Below are 27,500 nucleotides of genomic sequence, written 5' to 3' on the forward strand. Positions count from 1 at the left end.
GAATTGGAGAAAGGAAGAAACGAACATTCTATTGTACATTTTTTCGATTCAAAGTCTATCTCAATTAGAGCCAATGGTCCTCAATTTACATTCGATCGTATCTTTGGTTACCAAGAGACACAATCTCAAATATTTGAAGATGTTGCAGAACCTATAGTAAATGATTTCTTGGATGGTTATCATGGTACAATTATTGCATATGGTCAAACTGCATCAGGTTAGTTTTTTTTTTTTTTTTATTTATTTATTTATTATATATTTACTAATAATTAATTTATAATTACAGGTAAAACATTTACAATGGTTGGTGATCCAGATTCACATGGTATCATTCCTAGAGTTATCGAGAGTATTTTTGTGGGTATTTCAAAGATGAGAGAAAAAGATACTTCATTATCACTTGCATTTTGTTTGAAAATATCTGCATTGGAATTGTATAATGAGAAACTTTATGATCTTTATGATGCTTCAAAAAGTAATCTTAACATTAGAGAGCACAAACAAAATGGCATCTATGTTGAAGGTATAAGTGAAATAGTTATCACAAGTATTGAAGAAGCATATAATTTTTTAAATATTTCAAATAATAATAGAGCAATTGCTTCAACAAGTATGTATTTATTTATATTATTATTTATTTGGGTTTATTTTAGGAAACTAATTTATTTATTTATTTATTTTTTTTTTTTTTTTTTTTTTTTTTTTTTTTTTTTTTTATTTAAAAAAGAAATGAGTGCTGCAAGTTCAAGAAGTCATTCAGTATTAATGATTGAATTATCACAACAAAATTTATCAATGGAAAGTTCAAAAATTTCAAAATTATTTTTGGTAGATTTAGCAGGTAGTGAGAGAGCACATAAAACTGGTGCAGAAGGTGATCGTATGCAAGAAGCAAAGAATATTAATTTATCATTATCAGCATTGGGTAAAGTTATTAATGCATTGACATGTGGTGCAAACTATGTTCCATATCGTGATAGTAAACTCACTAGAGTTTTACAAGATTCATTAGGTGGTAACTCAAAGACATCACTAATCATCAATTGTTCACCAAGTAATAACAATGAACATGAAACCATTACAACACTTCAATTTGGTACACGTGCAAAAACCATTAAAAATCAACCAAAGATTAACAAAAAAATCACATATCATGAATTAGAGTTATTCATCATTAAATTAGCTAAAGATTTAGAGAAAAGTCGTAAAGAGTGTGAAGAGATTACAAGAAGTAAAAATTTAGAGATTAATAATCTTTTAATTCAATTGGAAAATAATCAAAAAATGGTTGTAGAAAGTAATCAAAAGTTAGAGTTATTAAATAGTCAAATTTCAAGTAATCATTCATTTGATAATACTTTTAAAGAAATTGAAAATACTTGTGAAAATAGTAAAATCATTTTTGATGATTTAAATGATCATATTAATAATAATAATAATGTTGATGAAAATAATAATACCAATAATAATGATAATAATAATAATGATAATAATAACAATAATCAATATCAAGAAGAATCAAATCAATATCAACAAGAAAATAATCAAAAAGATGGTGATCAAAATAATTCTAGCTTTGATTCAATTAAAGTTGAAGATTTAAGAGATTTAGATGATGAACCTGATATTGAGGATATAATTTTAAATAGTACTTTAGGCAATATTTCTGATGATGATGATGATGACGATGATCATCATAGCAACAATAACAATGTAGATGATAATAATAATGGTGAAATCAATAACGATAGTGATGGTTATTTAAATCGTTCATTAAAAGATATTAAAATTCCCGAGATTTCTGATTTAAATGATCACAACATTAATAATAATAACAACAACAACAACAACATAAACAATGATAACAATAGTAATAGTGGTGGTTTGAGAGTATCAACTTCTTATATTACTTCATCACCAAATTTATCACCATCAAAGAGTATGGATGTCAATAATTCTCCTCCTCTCTTTAGCTATTTTAAAACTAAAGATTTTCCACCATCATCTGATGAAAATGATAAGTTTTTTAATGATTTAATAGCCAAAGGAGAAAATGAACAACAACAACAACAACAACAACATAATGATGATGATGAAGATATTAAATCAACCACCTCAAATGCAACAACAACAACTATAACTACAATAGATATGAATGCATCACATCCATCAGGTATTGATGATCCAATAGAGTTTACAATTATTAAATCTGATAAAACTATTACATCAACAATCGAAAGAGAAACCATTCAACCTTCTTCATTATCAAATTCTACATCACTTTTAGATATTGAAACTGTAGAATCTTCAACATTACCAGCTCCCCCACCTGTTACAACTACTACAACCTTAACAACCGTTACAACTACTAAACTCACAAAAACAACAAATATACCATCAAATACAAATGATATCAATAGCATTGATGATTTTGGTTTCTCAAAGATTGAAGAAGAGGGATCATCAAGCAATCGTAAACCAAATGATACTGCTATTCTTTCATTTGGCGATGATGATGATGAAGAAAATGAGGATAATGAAAATGAAGATGTCATCGTTGATAGTGACGAAGATACTCACTCTGGTAAAAATAATTTATTAAATACATTTAAAAACGATCATCATCGTGGTGATTTTGGTGCAACTCCAACCAAATCAATATTTAACAAAAATGGAAATATTACAATTAAAGAATTTGAAACCCCACAACAACAACAACAACAACAACAACAACAACAACAACAACAACAACAACAACAACAACAACAACAACCCCTCATTCTTCAAACAACTTCCACTAATCCAACAATCATTTCAATAAAAAGTAATAAAGAACCATCTCCATCATCATCAACAACAACATCAATTAAAAAAAAAAATTTTAACAAACGTAGATCCTGGATTATTTTTACCATAATTTTAACCATAACTTTAGTTTCAAGCTCACTCTTATGTTTATATCTTCCAGAATATAAAGAAAGATTAGTCCAACGTAGAGGTTATTTGAATAAATTAGGAATCTATTCTGACTACCCAACAAATGAAAAAATATCACTCGCCCAACACAACCAAATTTCGTTAGCTAAAGAATTATATGGTGGAAACAGTAAACAATATTATGATGAAATGTCAAGCTTTAATACTGCCTACAATCATTTAATTGAAATGAGTTTGTATTATTTTTTTTAAACTTTTAAGAAAAAAAAAAAAAAAAAAATACACACACTAATTTCTTTTCTTTTTTTTTTTTTTTATTTATTCATTTATTTATTTATTTATTTATTTATTTATTTATTTATTTATTTATTTATTTTAGACCACTTAGAGACTGCTGTTTCAAAAATTTTTGGATCTGCAATTGATTTAAGATTTTCTGGAGACGATGTAATTAATTCAATCGAATGTAAAAGGGCAATCCATAAACTTAAAACAAACAATTATGTTAATGGAGATTTAGACCAACAACAACAACAACACAATTATATAACCAAAATAGATCAACTTTCAGAACAATCAAAAGAACAAAACCAATTGATTGAAAACTTTAAATTGGATTTGAAAAATAAAACAAGTGAAATCGAAAAATTGGAAAAAGAAATTAAACAAAAGGATAATAAGATTAAAGAAAAAGAAGAAAAAATAGAATTAATTGAATCACGAGTCTTAAATGAAGAAAAAGGAGGTGAAAAGGTATTGGAAGATCAAATAATTTCCCTTAGAAATGATAAAAATACTTTATCCACCCAAATATTAAATTTGGAAGGTGATAAGAAATCTTTGGGTGTTCTTGTTATTAAATTGAATTCTGACAAGACCGAGATTCAAAATGAAGTCAAAGAATTAAAAAGAAAAGTTCAGGAACTTGAAGATGCTCCAATCGCATTGATTCCAAATCCATTTGTTAAATGGGTCAAATCTTTCTATGTTGAAAAGAAATCTTGGTTTGTTGAAAATATTTATAAAATTTGGAATTGGTTTAAATAAAACATGTTAATCAAATTTTAAAAAAAAAAATAATTAAAAAAAAAAATAAAAAAAAAAAAAAAAACCATTAACTATTTAGTAAACTACACAAAAAATAAAATAAAATAATATAAATAAAAAAAAATAAAAAAAGTAAAAAAAAATCAAATAATTCATTTTGGTAAAATAAAAAAAAAAAAAAAAAAAAAAAAAAAAAGTTATTATTTTGATTTAAAATTTATTTTGATTTAAAATTTAAAAAAAAATAAAAATAATCAGAATCTAAAAAAAAAAAAATAATAATAAACAAAAAAAAAAATAAAAGTAATCAAAACCCAAAAAAGATTAATTCTCCATAAAAAAAAAAAAAATTCAGTGAAAAACAAATAATCTATAAAAAAAAAAAAATAACAAAAAAATTAAGCGTTGGCACAAAAAAAAATTTTTACATTGGGCTATGTAAAAACTATGTATAAAAATTGGGCAAAATTACCCCTCTCGCAACAATTTTTTTTTTTTTGTGTTTTTATGCGTCTATCAAAATTTTTTTCAATTTTTTTTGAATTTTTTTTTTTACTTCTAAGTTGTTCGAGTTTTTGGTATGTGTATACACATTATTTGTTTACGATTTTTTTTTTTTTTTTTTTTTTTTTGTAAGGCAAAAATAAAATAAAAAAAAAAAAAATAAAATAAAAATAAAAAGATTTTAAAGACAGAACCCAAGTACACATATGATTATAAAGATAGCAAAAAAAAAAAAAAAATAATAATAATAAAAAGCAATAAAATAAAAAAAAAAAAAATAAAAAAAAAGAAAAAAAAAAAATAAAAAAAATAATAATAATAATAATAAAAATAGATTTTTAAATGGTAGAAATAGTTTGGTATTTAGAAATTTACAATCTGATTGTAGAGAAATTTTAAAAAATCAACTACAATTTTTATTATTCAAGTTGAAACCTTTATTTTTATTTGTTTAATTTATCCTTGACTAGGATATATTAAACAGTAGACATGGAGAATAGACTATGTGAAAATACAGATAAAAAATTTATTGGTTGCCAATTTTAAAAATTGATTAAAAATAAAAATACATCACCATATAAAAATCTTTTGAAAAAAATACACAATAATAATAAAAAAAATAATACAACACAATAATAAATAAAATAATAATACAACAGGGCAAATAAAAAAATAAAATAACAAACCATCAGTCTTTTATCATCACTTTTTTTTTTTCCGTAAAAATTTTCGGTTTTTTTTTTTTTTTTTTTTTTTTCAGTCACTTTTTTTTTTTTTTTCGATTCCAAATTTTTTTTTTTTTAAAACACAATTAAAAATTAGTCACTAACCTTTCATTATCTCTATTATTTAGACAATCCTTATAAAATCTAAAACAACAAAATGGTCTCTCTTAAATTACAAAAGAGATTAGCTGCCTCTATTCTCAAATGCGGCAAAGGTAGAGTTTGGATCGATCCAAATGAAATTGCTGATGTTGCCATGGCCAACTCAAGTAAGTATTATATTTTTTTAAAAAATTCAAATCAATCAAAATCAAATAATTAGTAGTAAAAAAAACATAAAACTGATAATGAAATTATAAATTGAAAATTTATAGGAGATAACGTCCGTAGACTCATCGCTACCGGTTTCATCATGCGTAAACCAGTTGTTGTCCACTCTCGTTCACGTGCTAGAGAACACAACGCTGCCAAACGTTTAGGTCGTCACAGAGGTGCTGGTAACAGATTAGGTACCCGTGAAGCTCGTCTCCCATCCAAGATTCTTTGGATCCGTAGAATCAGAGTTTTAAGAAGACTCTTAAAGAAATACCGTGAAGCCAAGAAAATCGATAAACACTCTTACAGAGAGTTATACCTCAAAGCCAAAGGTAATGTCTTCAAGAACAAACGTACCTTAATTGAATACATCGTCAAATCTAAGACTGAAAAATTAAGAGAAAAACTCATCCAAGATCAAGCTCAAGCCCGTAGAAACAAGAACAAATCAATCAAAGACAGACGTGCTGCTAAATCTGCCGCCAAAGAAATTGTTTCATCAAACTAAAATAAATAATACAATCTTTTTTAATATTTTATTTAGATTTAAATTTATTTCCATTAATTATTATTCTTATCATTCCTAATTTTTATTTCCTTTTTTTATGTGATTGAATTTAAATGTTTTAGAGTTAAATCTTTTTTATTTTTTTTGAACAACTTATGTTTTTATAATTAGCTTTAAAGATACATTTGTAATTATTATAATGTTTTAATGATATTATTGTGTGTTATGAAACTTTTATTTTAAAAATTTATAAAAATAGTTGGGGAGTTGACAGTTTAATAATAATAATGGTTTTTTAAAACCAATTTCAAAATTAAAGAAATTATTTAATAGAATAATAATAATAATCATAAAAGATTTTAATAATAATTATAAAAGATTTTAATAATAATTATAAAGATTTTATTTAAACGAAAATAAAACAAATTCAAACTAACAACAAAAAAAAGAAAAAACTATTTTAATAATAACAATGGCGATGAAAAAGAAATATCATGGTTTATAAAATATAAAAATGAAGAAGATTATAAAGAACTAAAAAAAAGTATTGGTAATAAAAAAGTGCAGCTATGGTTGTGGTTGGTGCAATCCACCAATTACTAGAAAAAGTAGAATTTTAAAATTATAAAAAATTTACAGAATATAAAAGATTGAACGTGGGTATGACATAAATGTGGAGGATTACCAAAAAAATAAATATTTATTTTTCTTAACAATTTTTATTATACAAAATTATTTAAATAATTTAATAAACTATTTTATAATTTTGTATAATAAAAAATTAAATTAATTTCTATACATTTTTTTAAATTTCAGGTTTAATCCAAACAAAAATATTATTAAAATTATTTTATTTTTTTTTATTTTTTTTTTTTATTTATTTATTATTTATTTGTTTATTTTATTCTTTTTTTAATTTTTTTTTTTAGTTTAATAGTTTTTTTTAGTTTTTTTTTTTTTTTTTTTTTTTTAATTGACAGATTCTCTTGGTTCACAAATTAAAGATAAATTGAAACATTCAGATTCAGGAACAGCTTTATGAGTGATGAAAGGAATCATTTCTTCAACTTCTCTTAAATTATAAGGTTCTTGTTGGAATTCTTGGATTGCTTTAATTTGTTCAGCAATGAGACGACATTTTGAAAAGTTTGTGTAACCATTTTCCAATTTATCTTGATTACCTTCTTCGACAAAGGTTAAATCAGAGAGATGAACGCCTAAATAAGGAATAGAGGCACCAGTTGACTGTCTAAGTTCTAAACGATAGGAGGCAAAACTACTTTGTGGAGAGGTTAAAGCGACAAACTCTTCAAATTGTTTTTGTTGTTGTTTTGAAATTTCAGCCCAAGTATTTTTTAATCTATTTACAGAAGCAGAATGAAGACCCGATACAATTACGAAAACACCATTGAAATTATTTAGTTTACGGAGTTCTTCAGCCAATTTAATGAATCTTTTAAGGTAGGAAGCACGTTTCTTTATGTTTGTAGTTTCCTTTACGATGGTAGAGGTTACCCAATTACTAACTTCATTGAATCTATAGATCATCTTTAAAAGATTTGGAGATCTCTTTTCTTTATCTTGTTTTTGCCATGATAGAGAGAGGAATTCCTTGTTGGCGATATTCTTGAAGAGATTAAATTCAATCAAAGTCAATTGACGTGCAATCTCTGCTGGATCCATATCTTCAAAACAAGTGATTGGAGTTTTTGGTAAGATTGGTGCCGGTGTTGGTGTGCTAAAAACTAGTTTTAACTCTGAAGAACTCAATGGAATCAACTTTTTATTCAATGTCTTTTGAAGGAAATCTTGATGGTTTATAACACGACAATTTGCAATAAAGGTATTAAACTCTTGAAGTAGATCTTGATCGAAATCATAGAAATGTTTTTCAACCCAACGTTTTAAAAAGTTGCAAATCTTCAAATGAGTATCCTTTCTTTGTTTATTGAATTGATCAAGTTCCAATCGTTTTTCAACATCATCAGTTGCATTACCTTCGACACTGTAATTCTCATTGTAAGTTTTGGTTAAAACATCCATAACTCTCTTTGGTGATGCAAATGAACGATAGGTTAAAAGGAAAGTTTCAAAATAATCTGAACCAATAAATTCTGAATTGTATAATAGCTCGATTAATTTCTCTGTTGTACCACCTTTAATTTCGTATTTTCCATGATTATAGTTGTACACTATACCATCATCAACCATTTTACGTTGAGATACTGTATCATTTGATTGTTGTTGTTGCTGTTGTTTAGTTTTTGCCAACATTGATGCCAATGTATTCTTTTCATTAATTAATTCTTTCTTCTCTTTCATTAGAGAATCAATCATTTTTTGCATCTCTTCAGTACGTGTTATTAAATTTTTATTCTCTTCAACAACGTTTAAAACATTTTGAAGTGTTACAATTTCACTTAAAAATCTACGTTCTTCTTGATGACATAATTCCAATTGTTGACTTGGTCTCTTTGATAACAATGACTCTGTTAAAAAGGTTGTACTATTATCAATTTGAATTAATTCATCCATATTTACAAAAAATTTTAAATATTTCTCTGGATACGTAAAATTAATTCTTTCTTTTAAAACTTTACGATCCTTAAATAAAAATTCCACTTTTGATAATGCTTTCATTAATTCACTATCTACTGATTCTTCATTTACATTATTATTTTGATTTACATGATTATTTAAATTACCACTACTAATACTATTACTATGACTAATATGATTTTGATTTTGATTTTGATTTTGATTTTGGGTTTGGTTTTGGTTTTGATTTTGATTTTGATTTTGATTTTGACTAATATTATTATTTCCATTGGTGATATCATCTTCAAAATGATTACCACTTGATTTTAATGAATTAGCTGATTGATTTGACATTGTTAAAGGATTTTCATCCTCTTCTAAATTATTATTATTATTATTATTATTATTATTATTATTATTATTATTATTATTATTATTATTATTATTATTATTATTATTATTATTATTATTATTATTATTGTTATTATTATTTGAATTTGAATTTATATCAGGTGATATATTATCTTTTTTCTTTTTACTTGATTTACTATTCATTGATAGATTTAAAAATGATTGTGATACTGATGGTGGGTTATTTGGTACAGGTGATTGTTTTGGTGATGAATTGGATGGTGGTTGGTTTATACTATTACCAACTCCATAGAAATTAGAAACACTTTTTGATTCTGGTTTTGATTTAACACCAAAGAAACTCCTTAGTTTTGTACCTGATCTTTGTTTCTTTCCTTGTGGACAATTTGGTGAACCATTTGCACTATATGCTGGTAATGATAGTGGTGGTGATGATGATGTAACTAAACTATTACTATTATTACTATTATTATTTTCATTATTAATATTATTGTTATTGTTTAATGGTTGCGAAAATATTGAACTTCCATTTGGTGATTCTAAAATTGTACCAGTTGTGGATGGTGATGATGTTGAAATAGTATTATATTGATTATTGGGTTCACTATTAATCTTTGCAGGTAGTTGTAGATTATTATTATTATTATTATTATTATTATTATTATTATTATTATTATTATTATTATTATTATTATTATTATTATTATTATTATTATTATTATTATTTTGATCTCCATTACTACTTGCACTATTACTTCTTGAAGATGATTCATTTGGTAAATTAGTCGTTGCTGCTGTTGTTGTTGTTGTATATTCATTTGCACCATTGTAATGATTTGTAAGTGAGTTAGCGTCTGTGACAATTGAATAGTCCTCATTCATTGTCATAACAGGCGATGGTGCCTCTGAAACACTTGCATTTTCAATATCAAATTGAATCTCTTCTGAGGATGATCTTAATAATTGACCCCTACCAACTCTTGATGGTAATGGTGGTCTAACTTTTGGTGGTGAATGTACAGGTTTAACTTCATCTTCATTTTCATTTTGATTATTATTATTATTTTTATTATTATTATTAATATTATCATTGGTATTATTATTATTATTATTATTATTATTATTATTATTATTATTATTATTATTATTATTATTATTATTATTATTATTATTATTATTATTATTATTATTGGTATTATCTTCTATTTCATTCTCTTCAATGATTGGTTCGACATGTGCAATTTGTATTGGTTTTTGAAAATTATTATTTGGTTTTTGAAAACTATTTGATTTTGATGTTGATGGTGTTGATATTGGTGTATTTATTGCTGATGATGCTGTTGATGATGATGATGGTGGTGGAGGTAAATGATTTAATAACGAATTTGATGATGTATTTGCTGGTGATGGTTTTTTCAATGGAGCTGGTGCAGCTTTCTTAATTATTGATGATGTGGTTGGTTGTGGTGGTGGTAATGATGATGTATTTGGTACTATTAATGGTGGTGGTGGTGCTAATTTATGTTCTTCTGTTGTTGTTGTTGTTGGTTGTGTTGTTGTACAAGTTGATGTTTGTGGTGGTGGTTGTTGCTGTTGTTGTTGTTGTTGTTGTTGTTGTTGTTGTTGTTGTTGTTGTTGTTGTTGTTGTTGTTGTTGTTGTTGTTGTTGTTGTTGTTGTTGTTGTTGTTGTTGTTGTTGTTGTTGTTGTTGACCAAATAGTTTTGATTTACTATGGCCTATAAATTTATATGGTACAGTATTTGTAGATGTTGGGGTTGGAGCTGCTGAAAATAATGTCGAAGATGATGATGATAATGCTGATAAAATTGGTTTTGCTATTGATTCATTCGATGATGATGGAGATGTTGAGGTTGATGTCGATGCTGAAGTTGAGGTAGTTGGTGATGATGATGATGATTGAGCTGCTGCTTTTTTTAATAAAACTGGTGATTTACAAATATTTAATTGTGAAGGTGGTGATGTTGATATTGTATTTGGTAATATTTTCTCACTAAATTTCATTAAAGAATATAAAAGTTGAAGAACCGCACTCTCTTTATCTTCAAATACCAACTCTTGAAATCTAGACATATCCTCTGTCATACCAATCGACTCACATCCTTTAGTGAAATTTGTTAAATTCTCTCTATAAGAAAATATTGATGAATTTAAATTTATCTTTTTAATTGTATTTGGTTTAATTAAATTTATTATTCTGTATAAAATAAAAGAGAGAGATAAAAAAAAAAAAAAAAAAAGAAAAGAAAAAAAAAAGAAAATTTTATGTTTATTAATTTTTTTTTCATTTTTTTTTTTTTTTTTTTTTTTTTTTTTTTTTTTTTTTTAATATTTACTTGCAAAGAGCAACACCATTTTTTAAAGATTCACAAATTGGTTTTGATATTTTTGTTTTTGTTTGATTGAAAATCCAATCTAAAACTTGGTTATCTATAATAAAATTTAATTGAGTTTTTTTATTGTTAGCATTAAAATATAAATAAGTTTTTCTTAAAATTCTTTTCTTTTCCTCATCTAAGTAACTATTGTTTTTATCATCATCACCACTACTATCACAACTGCCACCATCTATTATCTCAACACTATTTATACTACAAGTTGAAGTACTTCTACTTCTACTTTTATTTTCATTTAAACTTAAAAATGAAAAATCCCCACTTTCATCTAAAATTTGTGTTGAATCATTCATTTTATTTTATTATTTATTATTACTTTTTTTTTTTTTTATTATTATTTTTATTTATTTATCTATCTATCTATCTATCTTTTTTTTTTATATTTTGTTTATTGTTTATTGTTTATTGTTTATTGTTTATTGTTTATTGTTTATTGTTTATTGTTTATTGTTTATTGTTTATTGTTTGTTGTTTATTGTTTATTGTTTATTGTTTATTGTTTATTGTTTATAAATGATAGTAATTTTTTTTTTTTTTCTTTTTTTGATATAGCATGCAACACAACATTTTTTTTTTTTTCCACTAAATATTTTAATTTTTATTATTTTATTTTAGATGTGTGTTTTTGAAATTGAATAAAAATCTATAATTCGCAGTGTGTAATAGTAGTGTGTGCGTGACATCTTTATTTTTTTTTTTTTTAAAAAAAAAAAAAATTTTATTTGTTTAAAACACATACCTTGATCTACCATTATTTTTTTTTTTTTTTTTTTTTTTGGTTTTTTTTTAAAAATTTTTTAATAGATTTATATACTAATATGTATCGAATATTATGTTCTATTTATATAATTTATGTGAATATTAAAAATTTTATTATAAAATAAATAATTGTATTTTGATTGGTTTATTACTTTAATTTTTTTTATTTTTTATTTTTATTTTATTTTTTTTTTTTATTATTATTATTATTTATTAATTAATTGTTGATATTTATACAATTATTAATTTTATTTTACTATTGTTACAAAAAAGTTGGGTTTAGGGATAAATTAATTGGATTTATTTTTTTATTTCTATTATTATTGTAAAAAAAAAAATAAAAAAAAATAATAAGGTTTTTTTTTTTTTTCAATTGTTTTGATTTGTATTATGAGGATAAAAAAAAAAAAAAAAAAAAAAAAAAAAAAAATCAAAAATTTAAAGAAAAAAACTGCAAAATTTTGGGAGAGATTCGTTTATAAAATTTTAAAATTTTAATACAGTCAAAGTAAATTTTTTTTTTTTCTTTTTTTTCAAAAAAAAAAAAAAAAAAAAAAAAAAAAAAAAAGGATTTTTTTTTTAAAAAAAAAAAATAAATAATTTTTTCCGATGTTATTATGTGAAATGATGGGAAAACCTATTATCTATTTGTATCTATTTTTAAAAAAAAAAAAAAAAAAAAAATTATATACACACACAATGAAACTTTTTATAAATATCTTTTTTTGATTTTTTTTATTTTTTTTTAATTTTTTTTTTTGATTTTTTTTTTTTGTGGTTGGACAAGGCCAATTGCAATTGTGTGATTGGAAGAAAAAAAAAAAAAAATAAAAATAAAAAATAATAAACTATATACAATATTTTTTTTATTTTTTTTATTTTTTTTATAGAATATTCTTTTTTTTTTTTTGTACAATAAATTTTTTTTTTTTTTTTACAATATTCTTTTTTTTTTTTTTTTTTTTGTTTAGAAGAAAAATAAAAAAAAAAAAAAAAAAAAAAAGGGAAAAATAAAAAAATAAAAAATATTTTATTTGGCAGAAAATTCTATAGAAATAGTTTCTTTAGTTCTGATTATAAATCAATAATTAAAAATTTTTTCAAAAAAAAATAAAAAAAAAAAAAATATAAAAATAAAAATCTAATTTTAAAAAATTTAAAAAAAAAAAAAAATTTAAAGATTTAAAATTAATATAAAAAAATAAAATAAAATGGATCTTTTCATTTAATTCTTTTTATTTTTTATTTTATTTTCTTTATATTTTTTGTTAATTTTTCATTTTTATTACTTTTATTCTTTTTTTTTTTTTTATTTTTTTATTTTCAATTTATTTTATTTAAAACAAATATTGAGCTTGGATAGAAATTAATTAATAACAAAACTAGTTTTGTTTTTGGGATTTTTAAAACCATTTTTTAATTTTTTTTATTTTTTTTTTTTATTTTTTTTTATTTTTTTTTTTATTTTTTTTTTAATTTTTTTTTTTTTTTATTAATTTTTTGTTTTTTTCCAAAAACTTTAAATAACACAATGTCAGATCCACTATCAAACCCAACCATAAATACAACGAATGTAGGAGGTCAAACAACCACACAGAATACAATAGGAGGGGTTGGAGGTGGAAAATCAAACTCAGTGGGCACCCCATATACAACACCATTACAAACATCAGCATATACAACAGCAAATTCACTATCAGCTACAAACTCACCAATACCAAATCACCATATGATAAATAGTAATAGTTCAAATAACCTTAGTGGTATGGTAACACCTGGTGGTGCAGGTTTACAACAACAACAATCTTCAATAACATCATCAACAAATAATTTAGGATTATTAGGACAACAACAACCACAACAACAACAACAACAAACATTATTACAACCATTTACAACTCAGTCTAGATTAATTAGTGCAAGTTGTTTTGAATTTTTTTATATAGAAATGATAGATTGCATTATGAAATCATCATCAGATAAACAACAAGCTCATAAGAAATTAGATAAATTAGGATTTAAAGTTGGTCACAGATTAGTAGAAAGATTATCATTAGATACAGCATTATTCCCTGAATTATTAGATGCGGTTAAATTCATTTGTAAAGTTTTTTGGACAACAGTTTTTAAGAAAACTATTGATGGTTTAAAAACTAATCATAAAGTTGGTATTTGATATATTATTATTATTATTATTATTATTATTATTATTATTATTATTATTATTATTATTATTATTATTATTATTATTATTATTATTATTATTATTATTATTATTATTATTAGGGTGTCAATTTAATATTAACTTCTTTATTTTTTTAGGGTGTATTTGTATTAACAGATTCTAAATTTCAATGGTTACAACATTTATCATTTGATTCATCAGCTAGTAATAAAGATTGTTCAGAATATGTTCAATTTACAGCAGGTTTAATTAAAGGTGCAATGTCAAATTTTGGTTTTAAATGTATTGTTACTTTTGATATTCAACAAGTTAGCACATGTAAGTTTTAATCATAAAACAAATATCATTTGGATTATTTTCATCACTTTATATACACATATATATATATTAATATATTTTTTATTTTTAAAATAATTAGGTGTATTTACAATTAAAATAGAATCATAATTTAAATAAATAAATAAATAAATAATAAATAATTGTGCAATATAAGAAATAATTCTTTCCTTTTTTTTTTTTTTTCTTTTTTTTTTTTTTTTAGTCATTAACGCATTCAATAACTAATAGGCTTTTATGGATTTTAATTTTAAAAATATAATACCAAGTTACTTCCATTTTTTTTATTTTATAAAAGAAACAAAATTTTTTTAAAATTATCAATCACTTTTTTTTATGGGTTTTAGATAAAATCTATTCCTATCTTTTTTTTTTTTTTTTTTTTTTTTTTTTTTTCAAAATCTTTAAGTTTTATTTAATTAAATGCCTGATGAGTCATTGTTGGTCCAATACTCTACAAAAATAATAATAATAAAAAATTGATAAAAAAATAAATCAGGTTGTATTGGAAATAATCATTTTTATTAGATAGGGTTATTATTATTTTTTTTTTTATTTCTTATATTTAATCTTTCAATTTTTTTTTTTTTTTTTTTTTTTAATTTCCTTCCATATGTTAATATTTTTTATTTTTTTTTATTTTAAACTCATTTTAATAAATAAATAAATAAATAATAATTAAATAATTAAAATAGATAATCCAAAAAAAAAAAAAAAAAATTAAGATTAATAATTTTCTCTTATATTTTTTGTGTGGATATTATTCTTTGTTTTTGGAAAATAAGTTGAACGACAAGAATTATTTTTTTCATAATTCTGTAAAGATAATTTATTTATCCAAAAAAAGGTTACCTAAAAAAATTTTGAAATTTTTTTTTTTTCATTCAATAACATTTAAGTATAGATTACAGATAAACATTAAAACAATCAATATTTTTTATTTTCCATTTTTTATTTATTTTTTTTTAATTTTTATTTATTTTTTATTTTTTTTTTTTTTTTTAAAATTTTCGTTCGTCAAACGAAAACTTTTCTAAAAAACGAATTTTTTTAATTTTTTTTTTTTTTTTTTTTTTTTTTTTCTTGATTAATAATATTAATACTACTAATAGTATTAATAATAATTTTTGTACATAGATTAAAATAAACAAACAAAATCGAAAAAAATAATAAATAAAAAAATCAAAAGTTTTAAAATCCAAATTTGAAAATCCAAAAAAAAAAAAAAAAATAGTTCAATATATAAAAAATAGATATAAATAAAAAATGTTAAGAAGAAATGCACGTTTAAGACAAGAATATTTATATAGAAAGAATTTAGAAGGAGCAGATAAAGAAGATTATGAAAAAAAGAGAAGAATTAAGAAAGCGTTGGATGAAGGTAAACCAATTCCAACTGAATTGGTTGATTTTGAATTTAAACATAGAGATGAGATGAAATTAGATAAATTAGATGGTAATAGACCAAAATCAATTGATGATGAATATGCACGTGCAGGTATTCAAGATCCAAAAGTATTAGTTACAACAAGTAGAGAACCAAGTTCACGTTTAATTCAATTCACAAAGGAATTAAGAATGTTATTCCCAAATTCTCAAAAAATGAATAGAGGTGCACATGTCGTCAAAGAATTGGTTGATGCATGTCGTGCCAATGATGTAACCGATTTGGTAATTGCACATGAACATCGTGGTGAACCAGTTGGTTTAGTAATTTCTCATTTACCATATGGTCCAACTGCTTATTTTGAAATTAAAAATTGTGTTATGATTCATGATATCGATGAAGCAACACCACCATCTTTAGCTTTTCCACATTTAATTTTTCATAATTTTACAACTCCATTAGGTGAAAGAGTAATTATTAATAATAACAATTAATATTTATAATATATATATATATTTATTTTTAAAAATTAATAATACTAATATTTTTTTTTTTTTTTTTTTTTTTTTTATTAATTAAATTTAGACCGAAAATATATTAAAATATTTATTCCCAGTACCAAAGGATGATAGTAGAAGAGTTGTTACATTTTCAAATGATAATGATTTCATTTCATTTAGACATCATATTTATGAAAAGGATGGTTATAAAAATGTAATTTTAAAGGAAATTGGTCCAAGATTTGAATTAAAACTTTATAAAATTCAATTGGGTACTCTTGATCAAGATGAAGCTGACCTTGAATGGGTATACAAACCATACATGAATAGTACAAAGAATAGATTATTCCTTTAAAAAAAAAAAAAAAAAAAAAAAATTAATAAAAAAAAAAAAAAAAAAAAAAAAAAAAAAAAAAAAAATATAATTAGTTAAGTGTAGTATCAAAACCAAATATTTAAAATTTTTTTTTAAGAATTATTGCTAATTAAAAACAAATAAAATATTTAAAATTTTTTATGTTTTTTTATTTTAATATTAAAATCAAATAAAATATAATTAAATTTTATTTAGATTTTCTTTAATATACTTCGTTTGATAAGAAAATATTTTTTATCTTACCATTAAATTTCTTTTCAATTATTTTATTTTTTTCATGAACCAATTCAAAATTTAAGATTATTTCATTATCTTTCTTGGTTTTTTCTATTAGCTTTCCACTTTTATAACTGTTTTTATCCTTATTTTTAATAATATAAAGAAGACCCTTTTGAAAATCTTTAAATAATTTAACTAATTTTAATTTTGAACTTTGAATGTTACAGAATGGGATTTTTTCTTTAAAACCAATTGGAAATTTAACAGTTGCGGAACCAGTACTGGTATCAGTTTTAATTATTTCTGACATAAACCAGAATACTTTTTTATCTTCTTCAACTTCATCTTCAAGAAGTGAGGAGGTTCTTACAAGAACATTCTCCTTAGCTTTGAAAGTGTCATATGTAACATTGGGGGACATTATTAAATTTTTAGTCTCTAAAGGCTCGGATAAAAAAAAAATAAGGCAAAACTGCTTTAGATATTGCGATGCAGCCTCTGTACTATTTAATATTATAACATTTTCAAATGATTTCCCAGCAGCTATAGATATATTAAAAGATCCAGTCCAAACAGTTTTTGGCTCAATTTTACCATTTTCAAATGAACCAAAAACAATAAATTTGTTATGCATACGAGAAATATATTCTGAAGGATTTGTTTGAATTTTTCCGCATACTCGAACCGTATCTTCTTCAAAATTTAAAGAGTTCCAGTCAACTATTTTTTTTAGGCAAAATTCATTTCCATACTCCTTAAATATTTTAAGGTAATCTTTCTTTTCTAGATCATCCATATTATTCAAATTGGAGTATTTTGTCATTAGTTTTGTATTTTTAATTAACCATGGCTCTTTCAATATCACAATTAATATTCTCACTCCTTTATTCTTTGCCAATTTTAATTTTTTTAAAATGTCTAAATTTGTAAACCAAGCAACACAAAATAAAATAAAGTCTCCTTTTTTGGAATTGTCAATTAGGTTAATTAGTTCATTAGTTATTCCATGGAATAGACATTTAACACTTTGAGTGTCTTCAATAATTGTTCCTGTAATATTTTATAATATTTGGATTAGTATTTTTTTTTTATTTTATTTTTATTTTTATTTTTATTTTTTTTACCTCCAACATTAATTTCGGCTTTAAAGTAATTATTTTTAAAAATATTTAAATCATCCATTTTAATAAATAGAAAGAATAGATACAAAAAATAAAAAGTTTTAAAATAAAAATAAATTTTATGTAAAAATGAAAAGTTGGTGTAAATATTTTTATTTTTTTTATTTTTTTAATTTTTAAATTTTTTTTTTTTTTTTTAATTTTCCCAGATTTTAATTTTTATAAATAAAAAATACCAATAATATATAATTATTATAATAATAAAATAATAATAATAATAATAATAATAATAAAATAAAAATTAATAACAAAGTATTAAGGTAAGAGGTAGTGATTTGGTTATTTAAAATAATTACCCAAGATTGGAAAGCTATCATGTTTACGAATAATTTAACCACATGACTTTTGCTTTTACCAGAGTAGTAATTTTTTTTGGATTTGGTAATCAGTGGGAGTTTCAATAACAATAGAGGTAGATTCAGCAGCAATTGCACGATAAAGCACATTAGATATAGGATGTTTTAAAAAGCCAACTGATTCAACAAGTTATCATATCTCTTTTCCATTATTTCCTTGCATACAACTCAAAGTGAACGAATGGTTTGGCTATAGTGATTTTGAAATGTTTTTGGACTAATACCAAAAGTAACACATATCTCATTAATTGGAAGATATTGTTTCCACCACAAGAGAGTCTAACACAAAAAAAAAAATAAAAAAAAAATAATGTTATTAATTTATTCATTTTCAACATTTATTTTTATTTTTTATTTTTATTTTTATTTTTATTATTATATTTATTTTTTATAGTTTTATTTTAATATTAAACACCCACACAAATTATATGTTTATCTTTAGTACGTTTTTCTTTAAGTTCTTCATTTTCATTAATTAAATTTAATAATTTATCTATAATATCAGGTTCTAATCCAAAAGAATACAACATTAAATTTGGTTGAGTCATTTGCTTTTTTCTTGGTCAAGAGTTTACCATTTTTTTTATTAAAAGAAGGAAATAATTATGAATTTATTTATTTTTTTTATTGATAGAAGGAGATAATTATGAATTTTTTTTTTTTTTTTTTTTTTATTAATAGAAGGAAATAATTATGAATTTATTTATTTAATTAAAAAAACAACACTTAAAAAAAAAAATTTAAAGAAATATTTAACATCCCGATTAACATAATTAAATTTTATGTAAAAATTTTTACCCCTTCACATAATAATTTTTTTTTTCCTCAAGTCAAAAAATTATAATATTGGTATTTTTTATTTTTTATTATTTTATTATTTTTTTTTCTAGATATATCTTTACCTAATTTTGTAAGCTCCAACCGTGTGTATGTGGAAAACTTTTTTTTTAAAAATTAATCATTTTAAAATAATTTCAACATACCGAGGAAATTTGGATAATTTAAACAAAATCGTCTTAATATTCTGTATGTTAGCTGATCTTCAAGAAACATATAATGATGGTTTTGGCATTGAATTCGACAAAGATAAACTTAAAGAAATAAAAGAAAAAGAACAGTGTTTGTTGTTAAATAAAATAACTAAAATATAAAAAAAAAGGGATGAATAAAAAATAAAAAATTAAAATCTGGGATAACAAAAAAAAAAAAAAAATAAAAAAATAAAAATATTTACACCAACATTTCATTTTTTCATAAAAGTTTAAATATTAAAAAAAAAAATCTTGGAGGAAAAAAAAAAAATTAAATTTAATATAATCCATTAATATAATCCTTTATATTTACCCAGTCATTGCACCAGCCAAGCCATAATTTTATTAATAGTTTTTGGGTTTTTTTGGAATTCAAAAAAATCTTTTTCAAGAAAAGCCATAATTATTTTTGTTGGCTTTGATAAATTTTAAATTCATTTTAGATTTATTAAAAATGAAACTATTTTATATTTTATTATTTATTATTTTTAATTTAAAATATTTAAAATGCAATATATATAATAATAAATAAATTTTTTTTCTAAATAAAATACAATGTTATTTTTTTATTATTATTATTATTATTATTATTTATTTGAGATTATATATATATTTTTTTTAAAATTAATTATTTATGAGATTGATCTTCAGATTGAGATAAATTTGGACGTCTTGATAAGAAATTACTAGTTCTACCAGATGGAGTTGTTGGTTGAGTAGAACCACCTTTACTACTTGCCCAACTACCACCACTACTTGAAAGATGTGGAGAAGGTTGTGGAGATATGGTTGGAGAAATTGGTGGAGGAGGTAAAGTGAAAGTACCAATTAAAGCTGATTGAGTTCTATCTTTTCTGAAAAGATTAACTGAAGAGGTTTTAACGAATTTAAAGTTATTTGCCATTGGTAGATTTTCAGTATTTTGATAGAGTTGTGATTGATCCAAAGGTTCGAAATGGAATTCATAGAATTTTTGAATGGTCATATCATGCTTGAAACTTTCAGTGATATCAGAGATAAGTTTCTTACGATTGGTATATATATGTTGAGTTTTACCATCACCAGAACTAAGATTCAATAGGGATTGATTTGAATTGACCACTGATAATCTAATGACATTGGCAAGTATATGTTTACTAATGATAATTTCATCATTGACAGGACCAGTTTTCATACGATTACTATGAGTAGCTTTTCTGAGTGTTTTCAAACGGAATAGATCATTTTCAAGTGGTGTAATGACAATTTGAATTGCGTGTGGGAAAGTTTCCAATAATGTCTTTTCATAGACTTCAATTGAACCATTGAACCAAATGACTGATACGTTTGTTTTGTTTATAAGTTTTTTCTTATGTTCTTGAGAACTATTATTTGCAATATCAGAATTTGGCATCATTGTTGAAACAAAGAATACCATTTCACGTGAATGAGTTGCATAGTATGGTGTAAATTGACCATGAGTAAGATTCTTTTTATCTAAATCACCCAAGAAACCAGTATGAGTTGAAATTGGTACTAACCAACCAAGTGATGCAATGAAATCTTGATAATCTTGAGTAGTATTACTAGTGACATTATTATAGATATCGTCTTCGGTTGAGTCACCCTTTTTCACATAGATAATTGGTATTTTAATTTGAACTCTTTCAGAGACACTATCCAACATATTTAAAGATTGGAAAAATTGAACACTATTCTCCAATGGTGTCAATTTATTTCTATTCTCTTGATTTAAGAAACCTAAATGTGTCAATAGAATACGAGCTTGTTGTAATTTACAATCACCATTGAATGAAGTTTTTAAAACTGGTGGATGTGTTGTAATTGATGGAGTAAGTGAATATTTATTTGCAAAAAGTTTTTGTTTTTCAACTTCCATTTGATTATCAATTAATTTTGTGAAATTTTCATCAATATGTTTTTCAATATATGATGATAAATCTCCAAAATCTTCAACATTTTCAATATAAGATGATATAAATGGTTCTTCATTACAATTATATTGTGATCTCTTTTTAATTGGTACTTTATTATTTGATGTTGATTTTATACTGTTATTTGATGTTGTAGTAGTATTATTATTTGAAATAGTATTATCAATAGTAGTAGCAGTAGTATTAGTTGGAACTGAATCATCACCATCATCAATTTGTGATTCTTTTTCATTTGTAATTGGTTGTTGAATTTCACTAATTTCTCTTTGTTTAAATGGTAAGAAAGCTAATTGTGAATTTATAACTGATTTACCAGACATATCACGAATAATTAATGTAACATAACTATCGGATGGACTTGAACTAGTTGAAGTGAATGGTTGATCAATGACAGTGATAATGATTGAATCACCAATTGCATAGAAACGTAAACTTTGTTCAGATGGGAAATTCTTTATACCTAAATGTTTCTCTGCTTTTGCTTTAATTTGTGTAATGATATCAGATTCGGTTACTTTTGATGAGGTATTGGTTGGTGTAGCATTATATGGATTTGGGAAATAACTAATTTTACTCATAATTGCTTTAAGAGCACATTGTGCAACTTCTTTAACTTTTGGTGAAATGTTATTATTAATATATGGTTTTGGTCTTTTAAATGAACCACCATTGGCACTATTACTATTATTACCACTACCACCAGTTGAAGATGGTTGTGAGGAGGAGGAGGAGGAGGAGTTTGATTTACTACCACTATCAACACCACCACTGCCACTACCAGTAGAGGATGGTTGTGAGGAATTACCACTACCACTACTACCACCACCACCAATTGAAGAGATACCAGTATTTGAAACTGAAGATGAAATTGAAGCATTTGAAGAGATAATATCATTTGGACTCTTTGCACCCATTGCAACTGACAAAGCATTGAAAACCATATAGAAAGTACTTGTATCAGTTAAATAATTGCCTTCGAAAATCCAAGGGCTTACAACAACCCAATCAGCGATAGTTGAACAACCCAATGAAATTAAATCTTCAGTTTCAGGGGACATATTAGTTTCTTTACATTTGAAAGTGATAAATTTACATAGCTTTCTTACTACGGTACTTGCATTCTCTAAAAAGTTTGGAATTCTTTGATGTTGACTAGCCAAATCTGATAACAATTGGAAAGAACTTAAGATTACATCATGAGACCATTGATTTGTAAATGAAGAACATTTCTTTAAGATTGTATTAATACTTTGATGAATGAAAGAGGAAGTGATTAATTTACCATCTGGATAAGGTTTGACATGTTGATGTTGGTACTCCAATTGGTAGAACATAATGTACCAAATTAAAGTCAACAAATTTGAAGAGGACATTTCAGTATTTAATGCAGAGAGAATTAAATAAGCTAAATGTGGTTTTAAATCGTCATAGGTATTGATTTCATTTGGTGGTAGTGTTAATTCATTATGTTTACCATCGATGATATCATTTGGTAATGGTGGATATGGGTCAATCGTACGACCAGGGAAGAAATTATGAAATTTAACAGTTTCATAACGATTTGGTAAACAAAGTATTGAACCCAATATTTTTATAGCACATCTACGTAACTCTGGATCATTTGTACCTTGAGCGGTTAAAATATGATTGAGTGCACGAATGTAGGATGGAATGAGTATTCTTGAACCTGGTAAACCTGAACTGAAAATATTTTGAGAATGAATGATTGTGTCTCTAAGTATTTTACCATCACACCAAAGTGCTTCACTGATACAAGTGTAGAAACAACTTAGATAAATTGGAAGGAATTCTATTTTTCTTGAACAAGATAGGAAAATATGTAATAGAATTTCACTACCCAATGAAATACCTTCATCAAAGCCTGGTTTGATAGTTTTAACAGCTTCGAAAATCCATGAGCCGAAAATGTGTAAAATGGCATTACCATCATTGGTTACTGATAAAAACATTGAAACCAAATGAAAGATACCAGTGATTGCCTCTGAGAAGATTGCAGGACTTTTAATTTGATTTGGGTTACCAATCAAGTTTAGTATACGATTCCATGCATAGTATAGATACTCTTTTTCAAATTCAATACTTGTTTCATCCAATCTAATGGTTATGGTTGATTTAGACTGATGATCATTGGTGTATATTGATTGCACCAATGGAGTTGTCAATGCCAAACATGTCAAATTCCATTGATTGACAGTTGGCATATGGTGGAACCAGCCTTGAGCATACTTTGTGAGTGAATTCCATAGGGTTGGATTCAAAGTTTTAGATTGTAACCAAACTTCAAATAATGTCTTCAAAAGTAATGGACATAAATTACGTGCCAACATTTCATCACTATTGGAATGAATACCAAGTATACAATCGGTAATTGATAACATCAATCGATTCCAATGCTCCAATGTATCGGTTGAGAATGAACGTGAATATGTACCACGTGACATCTCCAAATAGATTTGTAATACTTTTTGACATAATACTGAATGACTATCAATTAATTCTTTAACTGAAATATTTGGTAATTGTACATTACCACTATAATTATTTGAACTATATAAAGCTGTTGTTGATGATTGTACCATCATTGATGATCCTGGCATAACTGATTCTCTATATTTTGATCCTTTAACTGTACCAGTTGTTATTGATGGTGATTGTTGTTGTTGTTGTTGTTGTTGTTGTTGTTGTTGTTGTTGTTGTTGTTGTTGTTGTTGTTGTTGTTGTTGTTGTACTACTTCATTAAATCCACCAACCTCTTGTTGTAAAAATTGTTGTTGTAATGTATCTTTAATTGGTGTTGTTGGTGTTGTTGGTGATGTTGCTGCTGTTGTTGTTGCAGATATTTGTTGAGGTGGTGGTGATGATTGTTGATTTACACCTAAAAAACTTCCACTATTACTACCACCACCTTCTTTATCTTTATTTAAACTTAAACTACTACCTGATCCTGAATTTGAACTTGATAATATTGGTGAATTATTATTACTTGATTCTTTATTATTACTGCCGCTATTTGTATTATTACTATTATTATTATTATTATTATTATTATTATTATTATTATTATTATTATTATTATTATTATTATTATTATTATTATTAATATTAATATTACTATTATTACTATTATTATTACTATTATTATTACTCATACTAATATAATGTGGATATGATCTTGGTTGAAAAATTAAAGTTAAATGTTCAATAATTTTCTTATGAAAATATTCATCATCATCATCAATTAATGGTGTTGGTTTATGTTTTGGATCAAATAACCATTTCTTATATAATTCAATACATTGTAAGATGATTTGAGAATCTTCAATTGGTAAAAGGAAACCTTGTTCTGTAATTTCCATAATCCATTGTAAATGTTCTTTACTTGTTACTATAAATTGTGTATTGCCATTTGGTGGCTCCAATAAAAAATTAACTGTTTGAAATACTAATATTCTCTTAACTGATAATGGAAAATCTTTTAAAATACCCGTATCTTTAATAAATTGAAAATTATTAGTAAATGAGTTTGTAATCATAATATTTTTTTTTTTTTTTTTTTTTTTTTTTTTTTTTTATTATTATTATTTTATTATTATTTATTATTTGATTTGATTTTTTTATTTGATTTGATTTATTTATTAAAAAAAAAAAAATAAAAAATAAAAAGAAGAAAAAAAAAAAAAAAATTTTAAAAAAAAAAAAAAAAAGAAACTAAAAAAAAAAAAGAAACTAAAATAACTAATAATAAGATGCCATTACTTACTCTTTTCAGATCCCAATAAATTAATGGATGAGGCCCAGTCAAGAAACATTTTGGCGGTATATGGTTTTTTTTTTTTTTTTTTTTTTTTTTATTTTCTGATAATATTACACATATGAACAATCAATCTTAGAGAAAAAAAAAAAAAAAAAAAAAACCAATCACACCCTTTATTCGAGATCAATTACCAAAAAAAATAAAATTATATAAAGGATGGGGGTGAAAAAAAGAAAAGTAAAAAAATTTTATTATTATTATAAAAATTACAACAAAATCATAGAATTGAATAAAAAAAATATCTGAGAAAAAAAAAATTAAAAAATAAAAACTAAAAAAAAAAAATTAAAAAAAAAAAAAAATAAAAAAAAAAATAAAAAAAAAAAATAAAAAAAAAAATACAAAAAAAAAAAAAAAAAAGAAAAAAACAGTGTTTTAAAAAATCTAGTGCGATGCACGAAGAAATTAAATTTTTTTTTTTTTTTTTTTCTTTATTTTTTTTTTTTTTTTTTTTTTTTTTTTTTTAATCATTTTTTTTTTTAAGAAAACATAGAAATGTTATACACAAAAAATTTTAAAAAAAAAAATATAAAAAAAAAAAAACAATGTTAAAAAATCTTGTGCGATGCACGAAGAAATTAAAGTTTTTTTGATCTTGATTTTTATTTATATCAAAGGTTTATTTTTTTTCATTTATTTTTATTTTTTTTCATTTATTTTTATTTTTTTTATTTTTCCAAAAATTATTTTTCTTTACTGTTAGGTTTTTTTTTTTTTTTTAAAGAGCATGTTTTCCAACTTTAAAAGCTACACATGTTACATGATCCATTTTACCTTTATATTCTTTGAGATTATCAGGTAAAGGTTTATTAGGGAAATTAACCATGAATTCTCTTGAAGATTTAGTGGTTTCAACACAATGTTCAACCAATTTTTCAGTGATAAATTTGGCGGTGATAGGATCTTGTTCTTGATCATGAGTTCTAAGTTTTTTCTTGAGGAATTCTTGAGTATATTTGGTTTTAGCTTCCAAAGCCTTATCAGGTTCCATATCGGACCAATTTTCATAGTTCAATTGAAGATCTCTTGGTGTCCAACCAACGGTTTGAGGATCTAAATTATCATGGACACCATCAGAGATCAATACGATGATATCATTTTCATTACAAGGTAAAAAGTGGAGACAAAGATTTCTGAGATCAGGTTGGCCATTGGCAACGTATGGACCAAGACGACCACCTGGATCTTTTGGATCATCAACATTACCACGATTGTTCTTTGTGATATCTGTGAATTTCTTTGAGCTGGCAGAATAGTGGAAAGCTTTACAATCACCAACTGAAGCACAAATGAAACCCCATTTCGATGGTGGAGCATTGATATCCTTTACAATGGAACCAGCATTGTTTACTGAAGCCGATAGGCCATTGGAAACGATACCACTACCGGTGAGATTGGCAAAGTTTGCTCCTATAACTGGTTTATTTACACCTGAACGACCCAATTGTGATGATGGTTCTGGTTTTGATGCTTCGCTTTGTTGAAGTTCAACCAATACACCACCCAATAATGTTGTGGTACCAGCTTCCCAAATATCGGATTTACCTTCGACAATACGATTATGTGCATAATTGAAGGCCGATAAAATGTGATTACCAGCGTCTTGAACGGTTTGAATCTCTGAAGACAATGCTTTGCTCATGAAATCAACAAAACTAATGGATGCTCTGGTTGCAGCTTCGGCTGGACGGGAACCCCAATTACAACCATCAGCAACGGCTGCAATGATACGACTTGCTTGAATTTGTACACAGAAATGATCGCAAATTGGGTCACCCTCACGTTTTGGATGATTTGGTAAGTGAGGATAGGTTGAAATTGTACGAGCATAGAAATTATTATTAAAACAACTATGAAATGTTGACTCTAATGCATCGGCTGATGGACCATTGATTGTACTGGTGAAAGTATCATTCTTTGGATCCACTATTAAAAATTTAGGGAATTGATTTTGTACACTACCAATTACAACTGGTGCTAAATCAATACCACGTAATGATCCCATATTTGATTGACTTTTTACACGATCCAATGAAATTGA

At 24.1% G+C, this 27,500-nt stretch overlaps 9 protein-coding genes across 9 annotated transcripts in view; 4 read left to right on the top strand and 5 right to left on the bottom strand.

The window, feature by feature from the left end:
* The window catches only part of kif7 (kinesin family member 7), a gene marked incomplete at both ends in the record, with an annotated part of 4,101 nt that extends 117 nt beyond the window's left edge, over positions 1-3,984 (top strand). The window contains 4 exons of the mRNA XM_635489.1: positions 1-217; positions 287-610; positions 728-3,169; positions 3,317-3,984. The exon at positions 1-217 is cut by the window's left edge and continues 117 nt beyond it. Of these exons, the coding sequence (XP_640581.1) occupies positions 1-217; positions 287-610; positions 728-3,169; positions 3,317-3,984 (3,651 nt within the window). The remainder of the gene's footprint in view (positions 218-286; positions 611-727; positions 3,170-3,316) is intronic.
* A 1,386-nt stretch (positions 3,985-5,370) lies between these two features.
* On the top strand, positions 5,371-6,036 carry rpl19 (S60 ribosomal protein L19; the record flags this gene model as incomplete). Its single annotated transcript, XM_635490.1, has 2 exons — positions 5,371-5,482; positions 5,588-6,036. The coding sequence occupies 2 exons, from the start codon at positions 5,371-5,373 to the stop codon at positions 6,034-6,036; spliced, it is 561 nt and encodes a 186-aa protein (XP_640582.1).
* Positions 6,037-7,005: 969 nt separating this feature from the next.
* Positions 7,006-11,653, bottom strand: gefP (Ras guanine nucleotide exchange factor; the record flags this gene model as incomplete). The annotated part of the gene is made up of 2 exons (XM_635491.1): positions 7,006-11,161; positions 11,301-11,653. The coding sequence occupies 2 exons, from the start codon at positions 11,651-11,653 to the stop codon at positions 7,006-7,008; spliced, it is 4,509 nt and encodes a 1,502-aa protein (XP_640583.1).
* A 1,997-nt stretch (positions 11,654-13,650) lies between these two features.
* Positions 13,651-14,751, top strand: DDB_G0281693 (hypothetical protein; the record flags this gene model as incomplete). Its single annotated transcript, XM_635492.1, has 4 exons — positions 13,651-14,283; positions 14,406-14,408; positions 14,442-14,622; positions 14,723-14,751. 4 exons carry the CDS (start codon positions 13,651-13,653, stop codon positions 14,749-14,751), a joined length of 846 nt encoding a protein of 281 aa, XP_640584.1.
* Positions 14,752-15,906: 1,155 nt separating this feature from the next.
* Positions 15,907-16,882, top strand: imp4 (U3 small nucleolar ribonucleoprotein protein; the record flags this gene model as incomplete). Its single annotated transcript, XM_002649107.1, has 2 exons — positions 15,907-16,497; positions 16,613-16,882. 2 exons carry the CDS (start codon positions 15,907-15,909, stop codon positions 16,880-16,882), a joined length of 861 nt encoding a protein of 286 aa, XP_002649153.1.
* On the bottom strand, positions 16,704-18,304 carry DDB_G0281695 (hypothetical protein; the record flags this gene model as incomplete). The annotated part of the gene is made up of 3 exons (XM_635493.1): positions 16,704-16,876; positions 17,147-18,172; positions 18,247-18,304. 3 exons carry the CDS (start codon positions 18,302-18,304, stop codon positions 16,704-16,706), a joined length of 1,257 nt encoding a protein of 418 aa, XP_640585.1.
* Positions 18,305-18,827: 523 nt separating this feature from the next.
* On the bottom strand, positions 18,828-19,207 carry DDB_G0281697 (hypothetical protein; the record flags this gene model as incomplete). Its single annotated transcript, XM_635494.1, has 2 exons — positions 18,828-18,938; positions 19,079-19,207. 2 exons carry the CDS (start codon positions 19,205-19,207, stop codon positions 18,828-18,830), a joined length of 240 nt encoding a protein of 79 aa, XP_640586.1.
* A 1,111-nt stretch (positions 19,208-20,318) lies between these two features.
* On the bottom strand, positions 20,319-25,178 carry DDB_G0281809 (RapGAP/RanGAP domain-containing protein; the record flags this gene model as incomplete). Its single annotated transcript, XM_635495.1, has 1 exon — positions 20,319-25,178. The coding sequence occupies one exon, from the start codon at positions 25,176-25,178 to the stop codon at positions 20,319-20,321; it is 4,860 nt and encodes a 1,619-aa protein (XP_640587.1).
* A 999-nt stretch (positions 25,179-26,177) lies between these two features.
* Positions 26,178-27,500, bottom strand: part of tipA (protein phosphatase 2C-related protein) — a gene marked incomplete at both ends in the record, with an annotated part of 2,448 nt that continues 1,125 nt past the window's right edge. The window contains one exon of the mRNA XM_635496.1: positions 26,178-27,500. This exon is cut by the window's right edge and continues 930 nt beyond it. Within this exon, the coding sequence (XP_640588.1) occupies positions 26,178-27,500 (1,323 nt within the window).

The sequence above is a fragment of the Dictyostelium discoideum genome, assembly GCF_000004695.1.
Source record: "Dictyostelium discoideum AX4 chromosome 3 chromosome, whole genome shotgun sequence".
Taxonomy (NCBI): domain Eukaryota; phylum Evosea; class Eumycetozoa; order Dictyosteliales; family Dictyosteliaceae; genus Dictyostelium; species Dictyostelium discoideum.